Here is a 22,889-nt window from a genome sequence, read left to right as displayed (position 1 = left end):
TTACTTTATAAAATATTAAAAGATAATATCAAATTGTAGTTAAAATTTGATAAACATACAATATATCGATATAATCGGTAATTGATGCTTGAGTAGTGAAGTAGAGGCCGAATCTGATAAAATTTGGTATTGTAATTTGATAAAATTTGATAAGATGAATTCAACATTTTTTTTGTTTGTTTCACCACTTAGAATTGTCCGCGGTATGTTAGTTAAATGTTTTTTTCCCTTGTCAACAGCTTTCAATCTTGATTCACAAATCAACAATACTTTCACAAATTATTAACTACATATTAATTCATATTAATTCTTATCTTGTATCAAATTAATAAAAAGTTAATTCAGAAATTTTTTGTTTCTTATATAATCAAGAGTTGACTAACATTATGACATTAAATCTATTCATTGCCCAAAAGGACTATTCTTTCATATATATCTACCTAATTTGTTTATTTCCTTCTTAAACATAAAAGGCAAAAGAAAAAATCAATTCACAAAATCTTTCCGTATAAATTGGATGAAATCCATATAAATTATATGAAAATCCAAGCTTATCTCACAACCACCTCATTACTTCTTGTTCTCCTTTTTTTTTTTTTTTTTTTTTTAATAATCGATCACTCCCTAATGACTCATCAAAAAATGAACATTTACAGTTTCTTGAGTGCGCTATGTCTTTGCACTCTTTCCATGTTTGTTTCATCTGATAACCAAGAAGCGACGCGAGATCTCGTTACGGATTTGCCTGGTCAATCTAGTGTGAGCTTCAAACATTATGCCGGTTATGTCCCAGTTGATAAAAAGAATGGCAGGGCTATGTTTTATTGGTTTTTCGAGGCTATGAGACTCCCAAACCAGAAGCCTTTAGTACTGCGGCTTAATGGAGGTAATCAAATTCAACATTTGAGTTCTAAGGAAACATATTATGTTAATTTGCACATATAATGTTTTTTATTTATTTAGTGGGAGACTTATATTGCTTTTTTCTGATATATATACATCGGTACTCTTTAAACAAAGGCCCTGGATGTTCTTCCGTGGGATACGGAGCAATACAAGAAATTGGTCCATTTCTTGTGGATAACAAAGGAAACAGTCTTAAATTTAATCCCTACGCAATGGAATCATGGTATACACAATTTTTTTTTTGTTTACATTAACAATATAGATATAACTTGTACTACATATATACCAAAGTTTATGGATTTTTCATCTCAAATGGCAGTGAATAGAATGATTTTTGTTTATAGTCATGTTCTTTTACAGTTAGGGATTTTAATTAGATATAAAGGTTAATGGATGTGTTTAAATTTGCTGATGCAGAGGCCAACATATTGTTTCTAGAATCTCCCGTTGGTGTTGGGTTTTCGTATTCAAACACAACTACTGACTACAAAAAAATTGGCGATGATTTTACAGGTAAGTACAGTACTACTTATTTTTTGTTAAGTGTATATATTAGATTATGTGTGACCATGGAATGGATATCCGAATTTTTATGACATTTGTGATCATTAAAAGAGCATAGCTTATACTCATGTTTACACATTTTTGCTAACGGTTGAATTATTTATTTCTTAGTTGACATTTTCGGTCAATAGATAAATTTCTTCATGTTATTAATAAAAATTGACTTGTTTGAAATGTTGACCTATATTCTGTGTTGGTCAAATGAAAATTTAATTAAAATTAACCTGTTTTGAAACACATGTTTTATATTCTAAATTCTAATTGATTGCTATTTTAAAACCAACGACTTATTTACACTGTCAACTTATAATTCATGTTCCTCGACTCACATTTTATTTTTCTCGATTTATTTAGCACCATTAGATTTTTATTGTTTTGAATTGATAAATATCTTCAAAGTAGTATATGATTTTGTTGGTCGGCTTATATTTTATTTTGGTTGAATTATACATTGGCAACACAATAGAGTCGTTTTTATCGCCTTAATAATAAGACTTAAATACGTTGTCGAATTATATTTTAAGTTGGTTGGGATATTTACCAAAATGCAGGCTTATATTTTTTACGTTGATATAAGACAATAAACTTATTTAACATATAGTCGGAAGTCAACTATCATGTTTATTTTGATTATCACATTTCTAGCTCTGGACTAATGAAGAAGTACGTTTCATGATGATGATAACAATGTTATCCGTGTTATTTTTTTTATTTTTTTCATTATAAGGTGTTGAGGGGTACTTTTCATCAAAACGAAATATAATTTTCAAGTTAACAAAAAAAGTCACTGTATTTTTCAATTTTTGCATAATTTTTCGGGTGTTCAAATACAATATTAGTCATATATTATTACCTGATGGCATGTACTTTACGAACGTGACGACTGACTACTTTGTATAACATGATCAACAGCAAGAGACGCATACGCCTTTATCCAAAAGTGGTTAGAGAGATTCCCAGCTTACAGAGAAAACGATTTCTATATAGCAGGAGAGAGCTATGCAGGTTTGGACTAATCTGTACAAAAAACATTGTATGTATTATCGTCTATGATTTTGATTGATATAAACAAACGCATGCAGGAAAGTACATACCCGAGCTTGCAGAGGTCGTTTATGACAAGAACATTGATAACTCATCACGTCACATTAAGCTTAAGGGCATTTTGGTATGTTTATTTCTTTCACTACATACATAAACATCGATACCAAGTTTCACTGATGTTTATGGACATTTGACATTTCAATACGTTTTTGATAACACCATAAGAAGTAATATTTTATATTATTCAGTTTATTAATAAAATAAATCATAACTCAAGAGTTCAGTATTTTGATACTTTTGATTCTCATAAAACATACAAACACAACATAAAATGTTCGAAACACGTCTATGTATTGACATGTTATCTTACTACAAATGTGAGATTCATTTTTTTTTAGTTTTGGTAAAAATGTGAGATTCTTATTAATAATATTCAATTATATATGTGTTTAACTTTTGATGATATTTCCTTATTTTTACTTCTCTCATTGGTTAGCTTGGAAATCCTGAAACATCGGAAGCTGAAGATTGGAAAGGATATGTGGATTACGCATAGAGTCATGCGGTGATATCAGACGAGACATATGGAGTCATAAGCAGGACTTGCAATTTCAGTAGTAACACTACTTGGGATGTTAAAGAATGCAAAGAAGGCGTAGACGAAATACTAAAACAATATCACCAAATTGATCAGTACAGTCTCTATACTCCTACATGCATTAAAAATTCTACGCTTAATTCTTCCGTTGATTCGACCCGGTTCTAGACTAATCTCGCCAACTCCAAAATGGTAATTAATTAAGACTTGTATCTGCGTTTGAATATATGTCACAATACTGTGTGTTACGAAGAAAGCTTACTTGAAACTCTCAATAGATACCAAGGCTGATGGGTGGATACGACCCGTGTTTGGATGATTACTCAAGAGTATTCTTCAACAGGGCAGATGTTCAGAAAGCTCTTCATGCAAGTGATGGTGTTCATCTTAAGAATTGGAGCATTTGCAAGTACGTACACTACCTTCTCATATTCATTTATTTTATTTGAATTACTTTCACGTTATATAAGTCACTCAAAATAATCTCCATGCGTTTTCCATGAAACAGCGATGATATCTTTGATAATTGGGCTGATTCAAAGCCCTCGGTTTTGCCCATATATAAGAAACTAATCGCTGGAGGAATAAGAATATGGGTTTACAGGTAAACTTGCTTCTAAAATTTCCCGTTTTCAAATTCAAGAGTTAACCAAGAAAATACAAAAGATGAATGCATGGACCAAACCGTATATTCTAAATTTTATCTCCGATATTGTTTTTTTTTTTTTTTAATCTTCTCCTTGGTGTTGGCTCAGCGGAGATACCGACGGTAGAGTTCCCGTACTTGGGACAAGGTACTGCATAAATAAATTACAATTACCCATCAAGACGACTTGGAGGCCGTGGTATCACGAGAAACAGGTGAAAATGATAGCATTCAAAAATGTTATTAATTGATATCTCGTCATATAGTAATGGAAGTGTGATCAGATATGTTTTGTTTTATGATTGTTAGGTAAGTGGATGGTTTCAAGAATATGAAGGTCTGACGTTTGCAACGTTCAAAGGAGCAGGACATGATGTACCTTCGTTCAAACCCAGCGAATCCCTTGCGTTTTTCTCGGCCTTTCTCAAGGGAGTTAATCCTCCTTCATCGCGATAGAGAAAACCTATTATACTGAAAATTATATTGATAATAATAATAAGGATATAGTCCACCGGATCATCCAAGATTTTATACTATTTTAGGAGTCATACACTTCCAAATCTAAACTAACTGGCAATGAGAAGATACACCAATTCACTTTGAATATTAAAATCTAAACTAACTGGCATTGCAATGCCATTTTATATATTAAAATATCTCTTATAACAAATTAAAATTTTCTAATATATATAGATCCATTTCACTTTGAATATGGGATTCTTACATTTTAAAAAAAAAATCCATATAGCTATCATAAATCAATTTGAAAACAACATAGTTTTAAATCTTTTACACTCACATCTATCTTAACAGTTTGCACAAACACATACAAATACACACTATTTAACATGTAACAGAGTAAAGATTATTTACCAATCTATACATAATAATATATAATGATAAGAGATTAATTAGTAGAAGCATGGTGAGAATATTGGTTGGATCATTGGTGTCGGATTCCGCTGCGAGGCGACAATCTTGAGAGGCTTACGATGATCATCAAGCTGTGAGACCATAAAGCGTTTTTGAACACGATAACTTCTTCTCAAGCACATAGATGTCTTCATTGCTCCGTATTCGTCCTTCCTCTTTAATTCAAGAATATTTGGCATGCTGTTCAAAAGCAAAGGAAGAATCATAAAGTCATCACCATGTGACAGTGGCAAAGGCTCGATCTCTGATTGTTCATAAACATTCACAGGATCGTAGAGAGCCTTCTTGATATCTTGAAGCATCTCCGTGTCCGAATCATAACGGTTCTTCTTGTTAAAAAACATCTCGAAGACTTTACAACAAGACAGGTGAATCTCTTTGCATGGTTTTGGTAAATCACTTAGTCCATCTACTAGTACATGCTCCAGTAACTCTTTCCTTTTCGAATCGATTATCTTTTCGATATGAGCGATCGAGTCCTCAATCTCGAGGTCTGGATGATTCTTCAAGTGGAGCAGCACGGAATTGATCTTCCCTTGTTCTCGTTCCTTCTGCAAAATAACGTTGCATGACAAATTTGATCTTTTAAGTACAAGAGTGAGAATAAAAAATTAGAAATTTATTCTTTTAACCTCACACTATCCAAGTCACAGGATTAACCCCCCTTAAATTAATTTCAATTGACTAGACCCCCAAAAAAAAACGTTGAATCACCTGATAACTTTGTAGATCATTTAAGAGTCGAGGTATGATCATGAGCAATGTTGTCATATTATCGTAATTCCCGGGTTTGAGTTTGTCTTGGGAAAAACAAGGATCTACGATATATGATATGGAAAGAGCAACGGTGTGTGCTGCGATTGAGATCATTCCGTTTCGAATATATTCTTCCATGGGAGGTGTGTGTCCCTTCTTACTCCATTCAGCTTCACGTAGCCATGACTCAAATGTTTCACCCCACTACATATATAGTTATAACAGATTAACAGAGACCAATATATAATAATCCTTAGTTGACGCTTAATAAATTGATTTTTTTTTTCTTTTTTCTCTTTTTAACACGCGCGTGAACCTAAATTTTGTCGAAAGATATGTCATTTCCTTCAAAAATGTATGCTTTTGCCCTTTTTTTTTTTTTATGGATTGGGTCGAGTAATTAAAGAGACATACGATGTTGCGAAGATGGACGATTATGTCGGTTCCGTGATGCTTACGACAAGTATCTGCAGTTTCACTTACAATATCATCAAGTGCTTTAAAAATGATCTTGCCGTAACCTTTAAGCTCATTTCCTTCCCATCTATCATTTATATCGTAAACAATAATCGAATCAATTAGAATCAACAAAATAATTAAGTGCTTATGAAACGTAAAATTCTGCTTATTATCCATAATTTATATTACATTATTACCCTTTACTTTACTAATTATCCCATGTGCGGTTTTCTAGAGTTCTTTTTTCATTTTTTTTTTTAAAATAGTCAATATGGCTTTTGATTTTATGAAGCTGTTTTTTTTTAATGACTAATAAAACAGCTGAAAAGATAGTATTTTCTCTATCATTCTTTTTTGGTTTTTTAAATGAATTTCTTATTTCTCTATCATTCTTTCTCATGAATTTACAGAGATCTCAATCAGTTCAAGCTAATAGTTTAATTTCTATAGTTTTTTTTCTTTATAAATTAAAAAGTAAATTGGGATTATCTTAGTGTTCTTAATATTCTCAGAATCAATGGATCAATAGCTTATCTCCAGGTATGTTCTAATCACGCCAGCTAGCATAACTTAATTTTAAATAATAATTTACCTTAAGACTGCTTTCGTTAGAGCTTCCAAATCTTTGAAAGAACCTTCTTCATCAAAGAAATCATCGGCAACTGTGATGAGGATGGCACTCTTTGCTGTAAGCTTACCAAGTTTGATGGCATATTCATAGGGCAACGAAGTGACAGTTGCAAAGTAACAATATGTTGTCTTCTCTCTACCGAAACCAATATCACTAAGTCCCCATTTCTTTACCCACCTGTCTCAAATCGCTATTGTTAGGTATATATCACTTCATGGAGTGTAGTTTGTATACCAAAAGGCTAGTTTCCTATACTGAAATCTCTTTTGTTATTACGATTACTATGCAGTGTAAACTAGTTAAAGTCTACTTACATTGTCAATTCCTCCAGCTCGCGTCGATATTTGGCTTGTTGAAACTCGAAATTTCTTGCAGCAAGATAAATTACTTTGTCGCTATATGAACTATGCAGTCTGTTGCCAACAACACAATACCCCATAAATTATCTTATTTTTATGGGATCTAAATTATAAATAGGTGACATGTTATTTCCCCCTTACCCAGAACTATCATATTAAGTAGATAGAGCTCAAACTTTGACCCCGATCTATATGTGGCAGAGAAAAAAGTTTGAAACATATTTCTCCCAAATTAAAAGTTTGAAACCTATATCTCTCGTGACCTGATTACATTGGTTTAATCTCTAAACCAAGACCAACCCATAGTTTTCGGAGAGGGCGGGGGGAGATAGCACGTTTCCCCTATAGATTACATATAAATAGTATATACCTTAGAAAGGAAGCTTTTCCGCTTGAGAGAACATTTGAGTTCTTGTCTTCAATCCACATTCTATGATCAAGGTGTCTGAGTCGAGCTATCCATGGAGTACTTAATTCATGTATAATCTACAGATCAATCATTTTTCAGTATAATTATTAAGCAATGTATTTTTAATCACTAAAAAACTAAAAATACATCAAATTATTAAGAAATATTAGTCGTGTACCATTCTAGACCGACGTTTCTCGAGTAAACTCCGAGTATATTCTCTTGCTTCTTCAAGCTCATGCTCTCCCGGAAACATGAGATCCGTAGCTCTGTAAACACTTAGGATTACAGGCAAGAAAGAATCTATGTTTCTTTCTAAATTATATCGGGTTTCTTGATCCTTCATGAACCAGCAAAACCTTCCTGCAATGTATATATACTAAGGCTTTTAAACTCCAAAAAAAAAAAAAAAATAAGAGACTCAGTATCGAAAAGGACAAAGAATTATTTTTCATCAACTTCGACAATACAGAGAATAGTTTGTTTTTTTTTTTTTTGATAAAAAATTTTCAGAAAAAAAAAAAACAGAACACAATGTTTATGTAGCAAACTAGAAGAATTGCCTTTACCAAAGAACAAGAAACTTAAATTAGAACTATAAATGTAGTGCTTTCTGCCTTGAAAGGACTACCGTTGATATTTGAGATCGATTTACAAAAATAAGTGACAAACTGATATGCATGGAGCTGTAGAGAATGTAATCAATTAATGAAGACATACAATGATACAAATGATAAATTCTTACCAGGTGAGACGTGTCGACCATGCATCCTTAGCATCCGAAATGCGAGAGAGTCTTTGTGCAACTCATCTGCCACGTAACTCATGGGCTTTTTCTTGACATCTTCTTCCTCGTCGTGGCGCCTTAAAATTATATGGAAAAGATAAGCTTTTCTTACATATTATATATTTATATATAGAAAAGTAAAATAGTTGACTATAAAATGTTTTCTCACCTGTAAACTTGTTGAAGAACATGTTCAATCTCTCTACCGAAGAACTCTCCTAAACCAGTACTCTCGATTAGATTGACCATGGAGAGTTTTATGAGATCTTCATTGAGAGGGTACTTTTGTGGCACTGAGACAAAAAAAATTACACGTAGCTTGTTACTTAACTATTAAATATGAAATTAAATAAAAATAATATACAAATTATCCATAGCTTTGGGATAACTAGAATTTCAATATATTTAACCTCCATTAGGGCATCGTTGAACGAGATTTTGAAGATAAGCTAGACATTTTGTGTTGCGAGTGAGCATAAACACTGATGCAGTTGCTGAAGGCGACTGAAACCAAGAGCCGTCGATATTGTCGAGGCTCTTAACAATGGTGTCTTCATGATTTTCAACATATAATTTCAATGGCAATGCCTCTAGATAGGCTAGTAGAGGTTTATGGTTACAATCACCCATCAATTTTTCTCTGGGAAAACAGGAAACAAAAAAATTGATTTAAAAAAATAAAAATATATATGTTTATGATGAAATTTTTGGAGGAGGAGTTGTGTAACTTTACCTTTTGAGAATCTCTTGGCGTTGATAAAACATTTCTTTGATCATTTTGACGCAGCGACTAGAGAAGACAAAGTGTAAGCCAAGTTGTTGAGCAAGCTCTAGGATTCCAGTGAATTTGATAACGAACCAACGAGGATAAGATCCATTTTCGTGGATCTGTTTCCCAATTATCATCTCCGTACTTCGTTCGATATATCCTCTCCCTAGTAAAAAAAAAAAGTAAAGTAGTTAGTAAAAAATTGTTTCATTTACAAGATGACGATGAAAGTGAACTGAAATAAGTAAGATTCTATTTAGTTATGACCCACATGTATAAGTATAAGATAACCTTAACCACTTTTAATTAAAAAGTCGTTAACACTGTTAAATTAATATTGATGTAAACACCATGCATACGGCTGAAAAGAAATGGCCGTTTGTTAGCGTGTGAGTACTCTTGTATGTTCACTATCAGCTTAACAAAAGCATATAAAACAAACAAAAAGAAACACGTGATAAACCACAAGTATATGATTTTCGCTGGAACAATAAACCAAAGACGTATTTTACTTGACCAAAAAGAAAAAAGACGTATTTTGTATATATTATCACGTGAATAACGCATGGGCCATGCATGTGATGCTTACGTAATGAGATTTTTTGATAAATGCTTACGCAGTAGACCAACCTTGTCGGAGTCTGCTTACGTAGTGAGCTACGTTTTACATGTACAAACGTTTGTGAAAGAGCCACAAAAATACAAAGTCAAAAAGCTAATTACGCACCTTTCTGGAGATGAAAATACCCAATATTCCATTTGTGAAGTGCTACAACACAAGCAAGAGTAGAGGTGAGAATGTACATGTCATCTTCGCCGTCTTCGGCTTCGGCATCAGCCATTTGAGTATAACCACCGGAGTTTCCCCAGAAACCTTCTCTTGAGTTTTGATTGCACATAATCCAGTCTAGACAATCTTGGAACATCGGTTTAAGCTCATCATCACCTACGTTGTTGTCTTCTTCGATCATGGATAACCAAGCCGTGTCGTAGGCGGAAGGAGAGACAAATGAGTAAGGATCAAGATTAATGTTGGACAACTGTATTTCTTTCTTGATCTCACTGACCAAACCGTGGAGATCATCAGAGAAAGAACCGTAAGAGGACTTCATTGTTCTTGTACTTGTTTTTTTTTTTTTTTTTTTTTTTTTTTTTTTTTTGTGTCTAGGAGGATAGTCTTTAAGATTGTGTGTTATAATGTATGGGTCACTAATCCGGTTGTGTTTATATAGAGGAAGCGAGTATGCCTATTGAGTTTAAATGTAAGAATGTGAAAAGTGTGTATAGTTTGAATATTTTAATGGTCTACTCCTCTATCATACGAAGGGTCAACTCCTCGCCTGGTCTTCCAATTAATAAATGCATACAAGGAATTATACTACATCCCCATGTGATCACAGATATCACGTAGAAATGTATCATTATGCGTTTATCTCGTTCTCACCTCACAAAAATTGTCAAAAAAAAAACAAATCAGAAAACAATACTGAAACTTAAAATATATATATATATATATATATAGATATGTGTATCTCGTCAAAAATTGTCCAGTATCTTTACCGATATCTTTGTTTTAATTTCCATATATATTTTATTAGTTAATTATAAAACATTAAAAATAATATTCGTAGTGTAGTAATCTACAATATGTTAATGTCGTCGTGGATCCTTCCATATATAAATTTACATAGTGTATATCACTTCAACCTAATCAAATTAACAAAACTCAATTCAACGTAAAAACCTAATCAAATGTTATTCGTTGATATTTTTTTTTGTTCCAGAAATATTTAGGTCTCCTCCACACATTTTCTTCAATTGTGTCTCATCCTCCGCCGCTTCTGGTTAGAAGGACCGGCCCTCTCATCTGTACGGGGAAGTCATTTTCAAAGCCATCGTCAAAAGCGCTTCATCGGGATGCTCTCTGAAGTGACCTATATATTGGCATCGGTCATTTCTAAAACACCCTGACCCGGCGGTTCCGGGTCGTTACAACTTGCACCTTTGTACTTCTCAGAATAATCATTTTTCTCCCACAATATTTTGGTTTGATCTGGAGATTTATGATGATGTAATTATTTTTTGTTTATTGCAAATTGTAGTTGAAACAAGATTTACTGTATAATTTAGCATAAAATTGCCATGTTTTAGTTGTTACAATAAATGGTGTATCACAAAACAGAACCTTCGTGTTCGTCCATCTTTGGAAAATCAAATAACTATATAAGTTCTGCTTAGAAAGTGATAAAGTCTATTTGGTTGTTTCGGATAAGTCAGTCGTAACGAATCTCTTTTCTGTTTCAAATGGCAGAAAAGAAGAGATACTAAAAAAAAAAAGTAACAAATTAATTAAATATAAAAAAGACACTAGAGTAGTTGGTCGTGACTGTGAGGTAGGAGGATTGATCTGTAAGTAGAAGTAAATAAATTGTTATCGAGAAACATAGAAAACTGTCGATATTAGAAATAAAGAATTGGAAAAATTTTGTTTATTCAAATTTTTTATTTTGATAACAGGTTTTGGACATATGACCCAACATCTTTTGGGATCCGAGACCAAAGCAAGTTATATGGTGTGGTGTTAAGAACAATTCAAGCCAGCAACATCTAGACTTTTGCCTGAAATCTTTACTTGTTAAGTTATTGGCTTTTGGTAATTTTTCCTTTTTAATCAACGAATAAAGAGAGTAGTTTTAAGTTTTAAAAGTGTTATCGCTTGATTCACTTTCATAACTGCGAGTTTAAGTGATTCTTATATAATTGGCCAAAAATTACAGAGATTTATACTCAATTTTTAAATGAGAAAGTATGATAATCTAGTGATAAAATACATGTAAGCAAAAATTGTTAGAGATAGTATCAAAAGTATTCCCAACTCAATTGAATCACGTTAAATTGTATCATTATTATGTGAGATATAATTTTAAAACCTGCAAAACTTTAATTTTACCAGTCTGTAATTTTTTTTTGTTTATATGCTATAAATTAACAATATAATTTTCTTGATTTAAATGGAGAAGATATTGTTAAACAGTTTTCTTGATTTAAAGCTAAATAATATTAACGGAAATAAAAAATTAGGTTTATAAGATATTAACCTATATTTACATATGAAAAAGATTCATATTGTTTTAGACTTTTAGTATATCAATTTAAAAATATAGTTTGATCTACCTTTAAATTCGAAAAAAAGATTGAACATGTGGAAGGATCTGAAGGAATTATACTTTCATTTCCCCTGTATGGAGCAAAGACTGTTAATTTTACTGTCAAATAGTTTCCAAAATCTTCAAGATTGTTAGCAATACGTTCGTCCGACCATCGAGTTATGGTGTTCATATTGCATGTCTTTTAAGGATGCACCAACCGAAAATCCAACAGCGTTCTAGTTGCGGGATAGTCGAAAGTCAAATCAAAGAACGAAAAAAAGAAAAGGGAATTGGCGTTATATGCGTGAGACACAGAATACAAGTTCAAAAGAAGATCTATAACATTAAAAGAGGAAAATATCTACTGACTTTTCTATAAAATTAAATATTTATCGACTCTTCAAATGCCAAATCCAAGAAGATTTTTAATATTATACGTTCTTTAATTTGCGTATAGCACAAATGAATAGACTGATCGAGCTCGAATAACGATGTGTCTCTATGGTGTGGACCGTAGAAAACGTGAAACATGCAAAATTCATCATGAAATTTAAATACGTACTAGTACGACTGAAAATATTTAGTTCGTCTTGCCTTTAATTCTATAGTGGTATGGGATAGACAAAAGGTGGCCATATACACTACTATAAGTTGACCCCGTAACCTCGATCGGGAGGATACTTGTCCAAACTGTAGCGTACAATTTGTAATCTAACACACTCGGGAGAATGAAAAATATTTAACACATGTGAATTAATTAGCATAGTTTTACCGAACTATCCATTCTAAACCTCGGTAGAAGTATATCATACCATTTTCTTTTTTTTGGCGATCATATCATACCATTTTCTTTTTATCATGATTTCTGTTTCTAAATGAAAAAAAAAAAAGAAAGATAGAAGAGGATAGTCAAACCATCCAATTGTCTTCGGATCTAGTAGGATTTTTCCTTTTTTGTTGTTGTGCAAATGCTTGTTTTCATTTATCAGAAAAAATAATTACAAGATTTGGGAGTTTCGTTAAACTCAAAAGTTTAATACAAATTGTCGGAGACAAGAGTTGTAGGACAACTTGCCACATGGGAGCCAAATGTAAATCGGAGCTACATCCACGAGCACATAGCGAAATGAGAGAATAATCATTGTCGATAGACGGGTCCATAACCTCTAGTCTCGCCGGCTCATGACAACCTACGTAAAGTAGTAAGACAGTTGTGCAGTAGGGGCAGGCCCGGCTTAGCACATGTGCCGGGGGCGCAAGAGAACAGGGTCCAAGGATCCAAAATTCTTTTTACATGTTAATTTTTAAAATATATATATATATATATATATATATATAGATATATTTGAGTGTAGTTTATAAAATAGCATTGGGTCTACTTAAACTTTGATCCGGGCCTGAGTAGGGGACAAAAGTTTTCTTCATATAAGAGGAGGGTTGCACCAAGCATCTCTTTATGAAGCCAGATGGGAGTCTGCATAAATCGATGATGTGAATACTAAGTTTTTTCCACAACGCTAGTTACTGTATTATTCTTGAAAAAAAAAAAGATCTATTTGATGATAGCAACAAATACATTCATTTACTTAACACAATTTTTTTTCGTGTCATGTTTTTACGGACTGTTTTTACCGATAATAGTTTGTTTTTAGTATTACGGTAATTGCGAATACAGAAACATTGCTTTCAGGAGTCATTTTAATTAAAAAACAAATCAAAATACTGTAGAAGATAATACTTGAAACATATATATTAACGTAAAACAAAAATGCTATGGTTCTCAATAAATTGAGGACGATTGTCTCCCGGAGTTAGAAATACGACAATTATTGTTTTGTACTACGTACCAGAGAAAGAAAAAAATCTAATCGAAAATAGTTGTGTGGGTACTAATTTTTTATCTTCTGAAAATATTATATTTTACGTGATTGTGAAGGAGTGGTAGATAGATGATTATAACTGCTAACGTGTATCGGATAATGACTAAAACGATGATATATAATAGTGTTAGATCGAAAAATGATCTAATTAATTTACTGTAGACAAATTAATAACGGAAAAATAACATTTAAAACTTTCAAAGTGTCATTGAATACCACTTTAAACCTTGAGATTTTTTTTACTAACACTATAACTTTTTAAAATGATTTTACTAACACTTTAAACCTTAAAACTAACTTTCTTGTTTGCACCACCATGAAAAATGGTGGAACAGTAATATCCGTAAACGTAAAATAGTTAAACTATGCTAGTTTGATTTAAATACTTGTTTAATTAATTTAATTTAATTTAATTATTTATTACGATTGATAAAAAAATTTAAAAATACATCAAAGCAAAAAATAATGAAGAATCAGAGGTAAAGTTTAAATATTTGACAAATGTAAAATTGAAAACGACAACATATTTAAAAGATTCATTGGTTTCCAATGTAAAGTCAATCGATTTGAATCAGAATCCATTGGAGATGCATTTATTAAAAAGATTAATAGTATGAAGAGTAAAGTCGTAAAAAATTTGTCTACAATGAAGATGAACACAAATTTATTTTTTATCTTTTTATTTATTTATAAAAACTAAAAGTAATTAAAATTTTAATTAAACCAATATAGTTTAACTATTTCGCATTGACGAATATTATTATTCTATTATTTTTTATGGCGGTATAAAAATAAAATTTAGTTTTAAAGTTTAAAGTGTTAATAAAATTATTTTAAAAATTTATAGTGTTCATGAAATTTTCTCAATGTTTGAAGTGTTATTCAGTGAGAAGGTTTAAAACGTGATTTTCTCGATGAAAAAGTGGTTGAACACTATACAGTATTTATGGAAGAATGACGGTTATGCAAAAATGCCAGTAAGCATAATACATGCTAGTTATTCATATTCAAATTGGAAAAATCAAACACGCTAATTTCATTTTCACGTGGAACCAGTCAAAGTCGGATTTGATTTGGCCACTGTGACCTGCATCAGAGGTTATTAATCAAATTCAAATGTGTATACTATCGAAAGAAAGAAAAAAGAAGACAATGATCCAACAAAATATTAATTAAGCCGTGTCCTTTCCAAGTTGTCCGGATCATGAAGAATATATAACTCCACCCATGTACCGACGATTAGCATTGCGCAACTGAAAGAAATTACTTTTCAGTTCAATATCTAACATTTTGTTACTTCTTGTATATTGATTCCATATAATTTTTCAAATTGTTTTACGTATGTAATTATTCCATAACTCGTTGAACACTACACAGTATTAATTATTCCATAACATTTTGTATACTTATTTTACGTATGCAATTTGGGGTTACGCAGTTTTACCAAAACCCTATTGAAAACTCGATATGAGTCTTTAATGTGGCCAAAATGGTTTTAATATTTTTAAATCACCACCAATTATGTGAGATTCAATATCTTCTAAATGTTAACGTACATTTGTTGATTAAGACTGAAACGTAAGGATACCAAAATTTTTCACACTTCAGAATATATTTTCTTTTAGGTTACTCTATTTATATATAATTTTTCACACTTATGAATGTATTTTCTGTATAGAGGAAACAAATTACATGAAACAAATTACATGATGCATGTATCATTATGAAGACTATTCAGTACTGAATACATTCATAAAATTTAGATTAATTAAGAAATTCGATTAAACGTTGGATAAATCTCGGAGAGTACTAATTATTTCCAAGTTGATGGGATCGTAAAGAGCCTTCTTAATGTCTTCAAGCATCTCCGTGTCCGAATCATAGCGATTCTTTTTGTTGAAGAACATCTCAAAAACTTTGTATAAAGACATGTGAATATCTTTGCACGGTTTAGACAAATCACTGAATTTATCCATTAGGACATACTCCATAAATTCTTTCCTCTTCGAATCAATTATCTTTTCAATATAAGCAATCGAATCCTCTATCTTCAAACCGCAGTGACTTTTCATGTGGAGCAGAACGGAGTTGATCTTGCGTTGTTCTTGTTCCTTCTGCAAATTTTAATATTACAAGAAGTTAAGTACAAGACGAGCACCTCATATGCCTCAAAGATAAAGATCACATAGCTTTCAATTTCGTCCAAAATAACTAACTAGAAAAGAACTACCTTATACTATATTTGAATTCGATATAGATATACCCAATTACATTTATAATATCTTCTCACCTTATTAAGTAGATATAGACTTAAACTTCAAACTGGTAAACTCAGCCTGGTTAGATTTTTCTGGCTGTCCCGCAAGCTGGTTGACATTATCCATTTTTTCTTTTTTTGATCAACCAGTTGACATGCCTCATAAGCTATTCTAATTGGAATGTCTAATCAACAATAATACATGGTAACCCTATATATGTAAAATGTATCCATGTATGATATATTAGTTCAGGTATTATAGAGATTGACATTACCTGGTAACTCTGTAGATCGTTAAGGAGTCGGGTAATGGTCATGAGCAATGCTGTTATGTCATCATAATTTCCGGGCTTGAGTTTGTGCTGGGGAAAACAAGATTCAATGAGACACAAAGTAGGAAGAACAATGGTATGTACTGCGATTGAGATCATTCCATTTTGAAGATATTCTTCTATCGACGGTATGTGTCCCTTCTTACTCCAATTGGCTTCACGTAGCCACGACTCAAATGTTTCGCTCCACTGCATAGTCATTATTTACTTCACTAATTCATCTATTCTGAAAATTTAGTTATTAGTATACAATTTGGTCTTGCTTTTATTTAGTTAGTATTTTGGATCAAAGTTAAGAATCTTTTCCATAAAACTAGCGGTGAAAATACCCCTATAATAATTTTAAAGTAAGAAGCCGGTAAGATTTTGAATTATTTAGATTTGTTATATTGACGAAAACATTTAGTACGTACGAGAACGGTAAATATAATTTTGTACTCCACTATTTAGTATAATTTGATGTTATTTGTTTTAGTATTAAAACTAAGTATGTAGTTGTTTGAACAAGAAATCACATATCGATTACTTACTTGGCTATATAGTTACTTCAAGAATCAAGGTTAATCCACACATAAAACATGATTAAAACTAACAGTATCTTGAATTAGAAAGACTTACAATGTTGCGTAGATGGTCTGTTATGTCAGTTCCGTGACCTTTAAGGCAAGTTTCTGCAGTCTCTTTTACGAGATCATCAAGTGCTTTGAATATGATCTTGCCGTAACCTTTAAGCGCTTCTCCTTCCCATCTATATCATTTAGTAGTAGACAATATTTCAGTTTACAATCAATTGAGTAATTGACTCCCAGACGGATAGATAATTTATAATAATCACACGTGCATGACAATTTTTTTTAACCAATGTACCTTATAACAGCTTTAGTAAGTGCTCCCAATTCATCAAAAGATCCTTCTTCGTCAAAGAAATCATCAGCAACTGTAATAAGGATCCCACTCTTTGCCATTAGCTTACGAATATTAGTTGCGGTTTTAATAGGTAACGAAGTGCTTGATGAAGCTGCAAAATAGCAATATGTTGTCTTCTCTCTTCCGAATCCGATATCATTAAGTCCTGATTTCTTTACCCACCTGGCTCAAATTAAAATATATATCAACTTTATTTTCCATGATTGATATATAGGGTGTATAAGGCTCTCCATACTTACGTAATCAGGTCCTCCATCTCATGTCTATATACAGCTTGTCGAAGTTCAAAATTTCTCAGAGCGAGATGAGTAAATTTGTCGATAGATATACTGTGTAATAAGGTTCCAGTGATAAGAAAAAAAAAACCCTAGTATGAGTAAGTTTGTCGCTAGACATACAAAGTAATATTCAATTGCAAGTATCTTTATCATATTGCTTAAATACCGGATTAGAGAGGCTTTTCCAACTGAGAAAGCATTTGAGTCCTTGTCCTCAATCCACATCCTATGATCAAGATGTTTGAGTCGAGCCCTCCATGGAGAACTTATTTCATGTTTAATGTGAAAAATGGGCACAAATTGTTCATCAATAAAATGACTTTTGTTGAGAAATTTCCGAGAAAACTCTCTTGCTTCTTCCAGTTCACACTCTCCTGGAAACATGAGATCAGTTGCTCTGTAAACACTTAACATCACAAAGAATAAACATTCAGTGTTCGTCTCTAGATGATCTCGGATTTCTTCATCACTCAGGAACCAGCAAAAGCTCCCTAAATCAAGTTTGTGTGAAAAACAAAAATTAAATTTGAAATTGGTGGAATATAGTTACTTTTATATACATAGAAAATTAGTTATTTTACTAGGTAAAACATCATAGCCGTTCAATCTCAGCATTCGAAACTCCAGAGAGGCTTTGTGCAACTGATCTACTTTTGAACTTATGGGCATTGTCACGACATTCTCCTCCTCGTAGTTCCTAAGGAGAAAATAAAAGATAATATAAAAACCAAAATTTTAATTTGTGTATATAGAAAGTATTAATTACTTAACTATAAAGTATTAATGATCTTAAGAGTGTTTGTGACTATCCCTCACTTGTAAATTTGAAGGATAAAATGATCGATCTCTTCACCAAAGTACTCTGCTAAACCAAAGTTATCCATTATATTGACCATAGTGAGCTTGATGAGTTCTTCACTCAGTGGGTAAACTTGTGGCACTGTATTTAATAGATAACCATAAGGAATACAAATAACGATTATCAAGCTATTAATACCTTTTTCTTGATTAAAGATTTGAAAAAAAAAAAAAAAAATTAACCTCCATCGGGACATCTTTGTACGAGAGATTTCAGATAAGCCAGACACTGGGTATTTCTTGAGAGCATATACGCTGCTGCAGTTGCTGAGGGTGATTGAAACAAAGAGCCATCTGAATCACCAAGTTTCTGAATGATGTCTTTTTGATTTTTGGCGTATAACGTAGATGGCAATACTTCTAAATATGCGAGCAGGGACTGCTGATTGTGACGGTCATCCACAAGTTTTTCTCTAAACAAAGTTGGTTAGGTAATTGACCAAAAAGGTAAATGACCAATTAACTACCATATAAGATACAAGAATAAACAATTGGTTTTTTAGCTGGAAATCTATTTGCAATTATTTGTGTTAGATAGGGAATCATGATTCCTCACATTAGTTTCATGTGTATATCATTTACTTTTAAGCATGACTAGATAATCAGAGCCGTGCCTTATGCTTTGTAAAAAAGGCATTTGCCTTAGACCACACAAAAAAAATAATCAAAGATAGGTCACATTTTTATTTGTAAACTAGATTGAGCATTTTTTATGTAGTATTTTAGGAAAATTTTGGAAACAAAATTCAACATTCATACAAATTTTTTTTTTCCCCTTTACATAAGCTATCATATCTAATAACTTACTCTTTAAAGTTTTTTTTAAAAAAAGTTAATAATAATTCTTTGTTTTTATAACCAAAAAATCTCTCTTAAAAATAAAATATGTGAAGCTTCATTTTAAAATTTTTGCCTTAGGTCTCTACAGACCTTGGCACAACACTATAGATAATTTTATGCCATTAAGATTGTTAATTTGTAAGTTTATATTCCCTCTTTCATTTTAAATGATATTTTAGCTAACAAAAATTGTTTCGTTATAAGTGATGTTTTTAATTTTCTATGCAAAAAAGTAAATGGATTGAATTTTTTAACCAATCATATTTTACTGATGTTATCTTATTAGAAACCTTAAACACCACTTAAAATTTAACAGAAGGAGTATTAGATTTTGGCACGTACCGTTGGAGAATCTTTTTACGCTGGAATAACAAGTTATTTATCATTCGTTTCGCTCGAGTAGAGAAGAGAAATCGTAGGCCAAGTTGTTCAGCAATCTCGAGGAGTCCAGTGAACATGAGAACCAGCCAACGAGGACAAGATCCCTTCATGTTAGGGTTGGTATATTTCCCAATAATACTCTCCATACTTCTTTCTATGTATCTCTTCCCTATATATTTAATTCATGATGTATAACATATATGCCCCATTTAATCTCAAAAAAGATTACTATAAAATTCATTTGGGGATTTGAAATATATATTTAATAAATGATTAGCATGAAGTAATTTTCTATTGATATAGTATAATACTCCTTCATATTTTAATAAATGCACACAGCTTACAGAAAAATATATTGAATTTTAGTTTTGATACCAAACAAATAAATTTAATTAGGAAAAAATTGATGAAAGACACGTCACATTTTTCCCATTTAACAAAAAAAAAAGAAAAAAAAATCCACGTATTTAGAATTTGTGCAAAGACACGGCACACGTGTGCATGTGAAACGTACGTAATGGATGCAATGTGAAATGTACGAAAGGTTTTTATTCAAATCAACCACACGTGCAAACCAAAAAGATAACTAAGCCCATGGCGAAACAAGTCAGCATAACGCTTACCTTTGTGGACATGAAGACTTCCAATGTTCCATTTGCGAAGTGCTACAACACATGCAAGTGTAGAAGTGAGTGTTTCGTCTCCATTTTCATCTCCGAGCCTCCCCCATAATCCTTCTATAACATTCTGATTGTTCAGAATCCAATCTACATAACCTTGAAACATTGGTTGTAGAGTATCGTCATCTTCAATCATGGCTAGCCAAGCTGTGTCATAAGCTGAGGGCGAGACAAACGAGTAAGGATTCGTATTAAAGTTATCCAATTCAAATGTATCTCTCTTGATCTCCTCAGCTATAAAGTAGAGATCGGAAGTAAAATGACTCTTGAATTTCATTGTTTTTAGATTCTTTCTTTCTTGAAATGTCTTAGCTTTTGTCAAAAAAAAACAAATGTTTTTAGCTTCGTATATTATTGTTCACGAAATTTTGGGTCTTTATAGAGAGTCTAGAGGGCTTCGATGAGCTTTCAAAAAAACCATAATCAATAATGTGAAAATGCAATTAAAAAGCCTCACGAAAAAATAAAATAGAAACCCCCATATATTGACAAAAACATTGTCCTTCTCGATAATCTGTCCTCCCAATGTTTATTCAAATTGGAAAGAACCAGATCCACATACATTTTTTTGATATAAACGTACGGGTGATTTGAAGATTGCAAGATTATTCGTTAAGCACGAAAATCTCCGAATAAAAAAAAGTCAATTCTCTTATTCATTGAAATCTCTTTAGTTAGACCTATTAAAACCAAGAAAAAGATAGAAAATCTCTATATTGTTAATCAATATTAAGACTAAATAAAACTCAAAATATATGTAACAAAAAAAAAACACAAAAGCCTCTTGACAAAAAAAAGAAGAACAACACATACAACACAAAGCTTGAAATTTGTTTTTTCCTTATTTTAGTTTGGTAAGCGCTAAAATATAATTATAGAAAGAAAAAAAGAAATTAAAGAAAAATTATCTGAAATTTACGATGTATCAGGTGTCCTTGGTCAGAAAATTCGTCTTTAAATCTATGATGGGTTGACGTTCATAATTTTCCGCATCAATGCGTTGACTCTCACATAAACTGTAGTTCTTAATAATTTCAGAACTCTTATTTGGATAGATATGATGAAAATATGTTTATGTTCATTTTGCTTATCTTATCTTGAAGAATCATTGGTGAAATGAAATTCTACTCAATTCACAATTATCAATCAATTTATCAATAAACCATATATATATATATATATCTACGTGGATACGATAGTACTCACTCCTTTCTCTCCACAAATAGACCTTTCACCATGAAAGGTAGATCTTGCCATAATTATGACATTCATTATTATTTTATTTTTTTTTGTCTTTTTGAATTGAAAGTAAAATTGTACTCAACCAAAAAACTCTTTGTACAATGAATACTTCAGTTTGTTTAAAGTTGGTTTGAGATAAACATTAAGAACTGAGAAGAAAGTTGAAAAGATAGATCAAGATACTTCCTACGAGTTGTGTCGAGTGGAGAACCAAAGCTATAGGCCGTCGGCGTAGCGTTGGTCTCCCATGGTTGTGATCGAGCTGAGACGGTTTTTGATATTCTTATCAATGTGCTTGATAAATCAAGCTTGCGATGCACGGATCTCACCGTGTCATCTTGCATTTTGTTCCCGCCATAGATGGTACATGGTGGATTGAAACAAGTATCGAAACAGAAATAGGTGGAGGCGTAGGAGTGATTGGCTTGTGAGTAAAGCAACCAATTGGCTCCAATCTGTGGAATAGTTTGCGTTAAGGAGAGGCAGAGCTAAGGTCCTTCATACTCCTGCAGCAAATGGGCAAGAGAGAATTAAGTGATCCATGGACTCTTCAGCATTGTCACGGAAGCTGCATGCCACTTGCTGTTCCGAGTTACATTTTTTTGTTCTGTCGCATGTGGACAGCCGGTTATGTAACGCAAGCCACATCATAACATTCATTATCGGTTTTTAGTAGGAAAATAAACTCTAAAATAGAATAAGCATTAGACAAGAATATAAATAATCAATTAATTAGTAACAAATAATTATCCTAGATATGCTGCATCAATTTGCAAGCTTTAGCTAAATTACATAACAATTCACACATTGTTACCATAATGACATAAAATCAATCATGTGAAAAACGTGATAGATAGAGAGAACTCATAAACTACAAATATAGACAAAAACATGTCCTTCTTGAGAGACTCTGGCCTGAAAATCTCTACGCCTCATGTTTTTCTTTCAAGTCTTAATGTTCAATCTATATCATTGATGATATACAAAATATCAATATAAGTTTGTACAACTTGTGAAGAAGCAGAACCACACATACATTAGGAGTTTACGACCTTTCCTAGCCCATTAAATAAATTAAATATGATGTATGATGTATCAAGACTACTATTATCGTACTCTACTGTGAAATTTTGGGGACCATGTAATTAATGCATGGGTTAAATTTGTGATGACTGGTACAAAGATCCAGAAACTATAAGAACAT

General features: G+C 32.1%; 2 protein-coding genes and 1 pseudogene across 11 annotated transcripts; 1 reads left to right on the top strand and 2 right to left on the bottom strand.

Annotated features, from left to right (window-relative positions):
- Positions 1-610: 610 nt before the first annotated feature.
- On the top strand, positions 611-4,214 carry LOC104752778 (serine carboxypeptidase-like 32; annotated as a pseudogene). The gene is made up of 10 exons (XR_015562765.1): positions 611-886; positions 1,021-1,129; positions 1,324-1,419; positions 2,383-2,475; positions 2,553-2,638; positions 3,011-3,304; positions 3,391-3,521; positions 3,621-3,716; positions 3,868-3,973; positions 4,068-4,214. The product of XR_015562765.1 is annotated as a serine carboxypeptidase-like 32 (transcript).
- A 269-nt stretch (positions 4,215-4,483) lies between these two features.
- LOC104705154 ((E,E)-geranyllinalool synthase) lies at positions 4,484-10,119 on the bottom strand. Of its 5 annotated transcripts, none has more exons than XR_015562665.1 (12): positions 9,589-10,056; positions 8,826-9,027; positions 8,503-8,732; positions 8,262-8,385; positions 8,051-8,169; positions 7,484-7,668; positions 7,267-7,382; positions 6,852-6,950; positions 6,499-6,714; positions 5,862-5,914; positions 5,406-5,651; positions 4,484-5,242 (listed from the first exon to the last, which is right to left on the bottom strand). XR_015562665.1 is itself a non-coding variant. In XM_087460020.1 (12 exons), exons 1-12 carry the CDS (start codon positions 9,971-9,973, stop codon positions 4,670-4,672), a joined length of 2,625 nt encoding a protein of 874 aa, XP_087316146.1. In that variant the 5' UTR covers positions 9,974-10,119; the 3' UTR covers positions 4,484-4,669. The 5 variants fall into 5 exon arrangements, 3 of the variants coding, with proteins under 3 accessions (XP_087316146.1, XP_087316147.1, XP_087316148.1); XM_087460020.1 differs by having other exon boundaries at positions 5,862-5,991; positions 9,589-10,119; XM_087460021.1 differs by lacking the exon at positions 5,862-5,914 and adding an exon at positions 5,931-5,991.
- Positions 10,120-15,535: 5,416 nt separating this feature from the next.
- LOC104703701 ((E,E)-geranyllinalool synthase-like) lies at positions 15,536-20,942 on the bottom strand. Of its 5 annotated transcripts, none has more exons than XR_015562663.1 (11): positions 20,387-20,864; positions 19,725-19,932; positions 18,726-18,955; positions 18,501-18,624; positions 18,266-18,381; positions 17,851-18,175; positions 17,646-17,735; positions 17,347-17,568; positions 17,098-17,227; positions 16,423-16,705; positions 15,536-16,004 (listed from the first exon to the last, which is right to left on the bottom strand). XR_015562663.1 is itself a non-coding variant. In XM_010419759.3 (11 exons), exons 1-11 carry the CDS (start codon positions 20,718-20,720, stop codon positions 15,672-15,674), a joined length of 2,199 nt encoding a protein of 732 aa, XP_010418061.1. In that variant the 5' UTR covers positions 20,721-20,942; the 3' UTR covers positions 15,536-15,671. The 5 variants fall into 5 exon arrangements, 4 of the variants coding, with proteins under 4 accessions (XP_010418061.1, XP_010418060.1, XP_087316144.1 ...); XM_010419759.3 differs by having other exon boundaries at positions 16,423-16,509; positions 20,387-20,942; XM_010419758.3 differs by having other exon boundaries at positions 16,423-16,668; positions 20,387-20,898.
- Positions 20,943-22,889: the final 1,947 nt, after the last annotated feature.

The sequence above is a fragment of the Camelina sativa genome, chromosome 7 (assembly GCF_030686135.1).
Source record: "Camelina sativa cultivar CO46 ecotype springtype chromosome 7, ASM3068613v1".
NCBI lineage: Eukaryota > Viridiplantae > Streptophyta > Magnoliopsida > Brassicales > Brassicaceae > Camelina > Camelina sativa.
Note: the sequence above shows the minus strand (reverse complement) of the source record. Positions and strands in the feature narration are given on the sequence as shown.

Excerpts from the sequence above, each read along its gene's own strand:
- LOC104705154 (XM_087460020.1), bottom strand. The coding sequence starts at position 9,973 with ATGAAGTCCTCTTACGGTTCTTTCTCTGATGATCTCCACGGTTTGGTC. Across the intron at positions 7,383-7,483 it reads AGAAACGTCGGTCTAGAATG|ATTATACATGAATTAAGTAC; the intron begins GTACACGACTAA and ends ATTGATCTGTAG. Across the intron at positions 5,243-5,405 it reads ATGATCTACAAAGTTATCAG|AAGGAACGAGAACAAGGGAA; the intron begins GTGATTCAACGT and ends GTTATTTTGCAG.
- LOC104703701 (XM_010419758.3), bottom strand. The coding sequence starts at position 20,720 with ATGAAATTCAAGAGTCATTTTACTTCCGATCTCTACTTTATAGCTGAG. Across the intron at positions 19,933-20,386 it reads AAGTCTTCATGTCCACAAAG|GGAAGAGATACATAGAAAGA; the intron begins GTAAGCGTTATG and ends TTAAATATATAG. Across the intron at positions 17,569-17,645 it reads GAGATGGAGGACCTGATTAC|GTGGGTAAAGAAATCAGGAC; the intron begins GTAAGTATGGAG and ends AATTTGAGCCAG.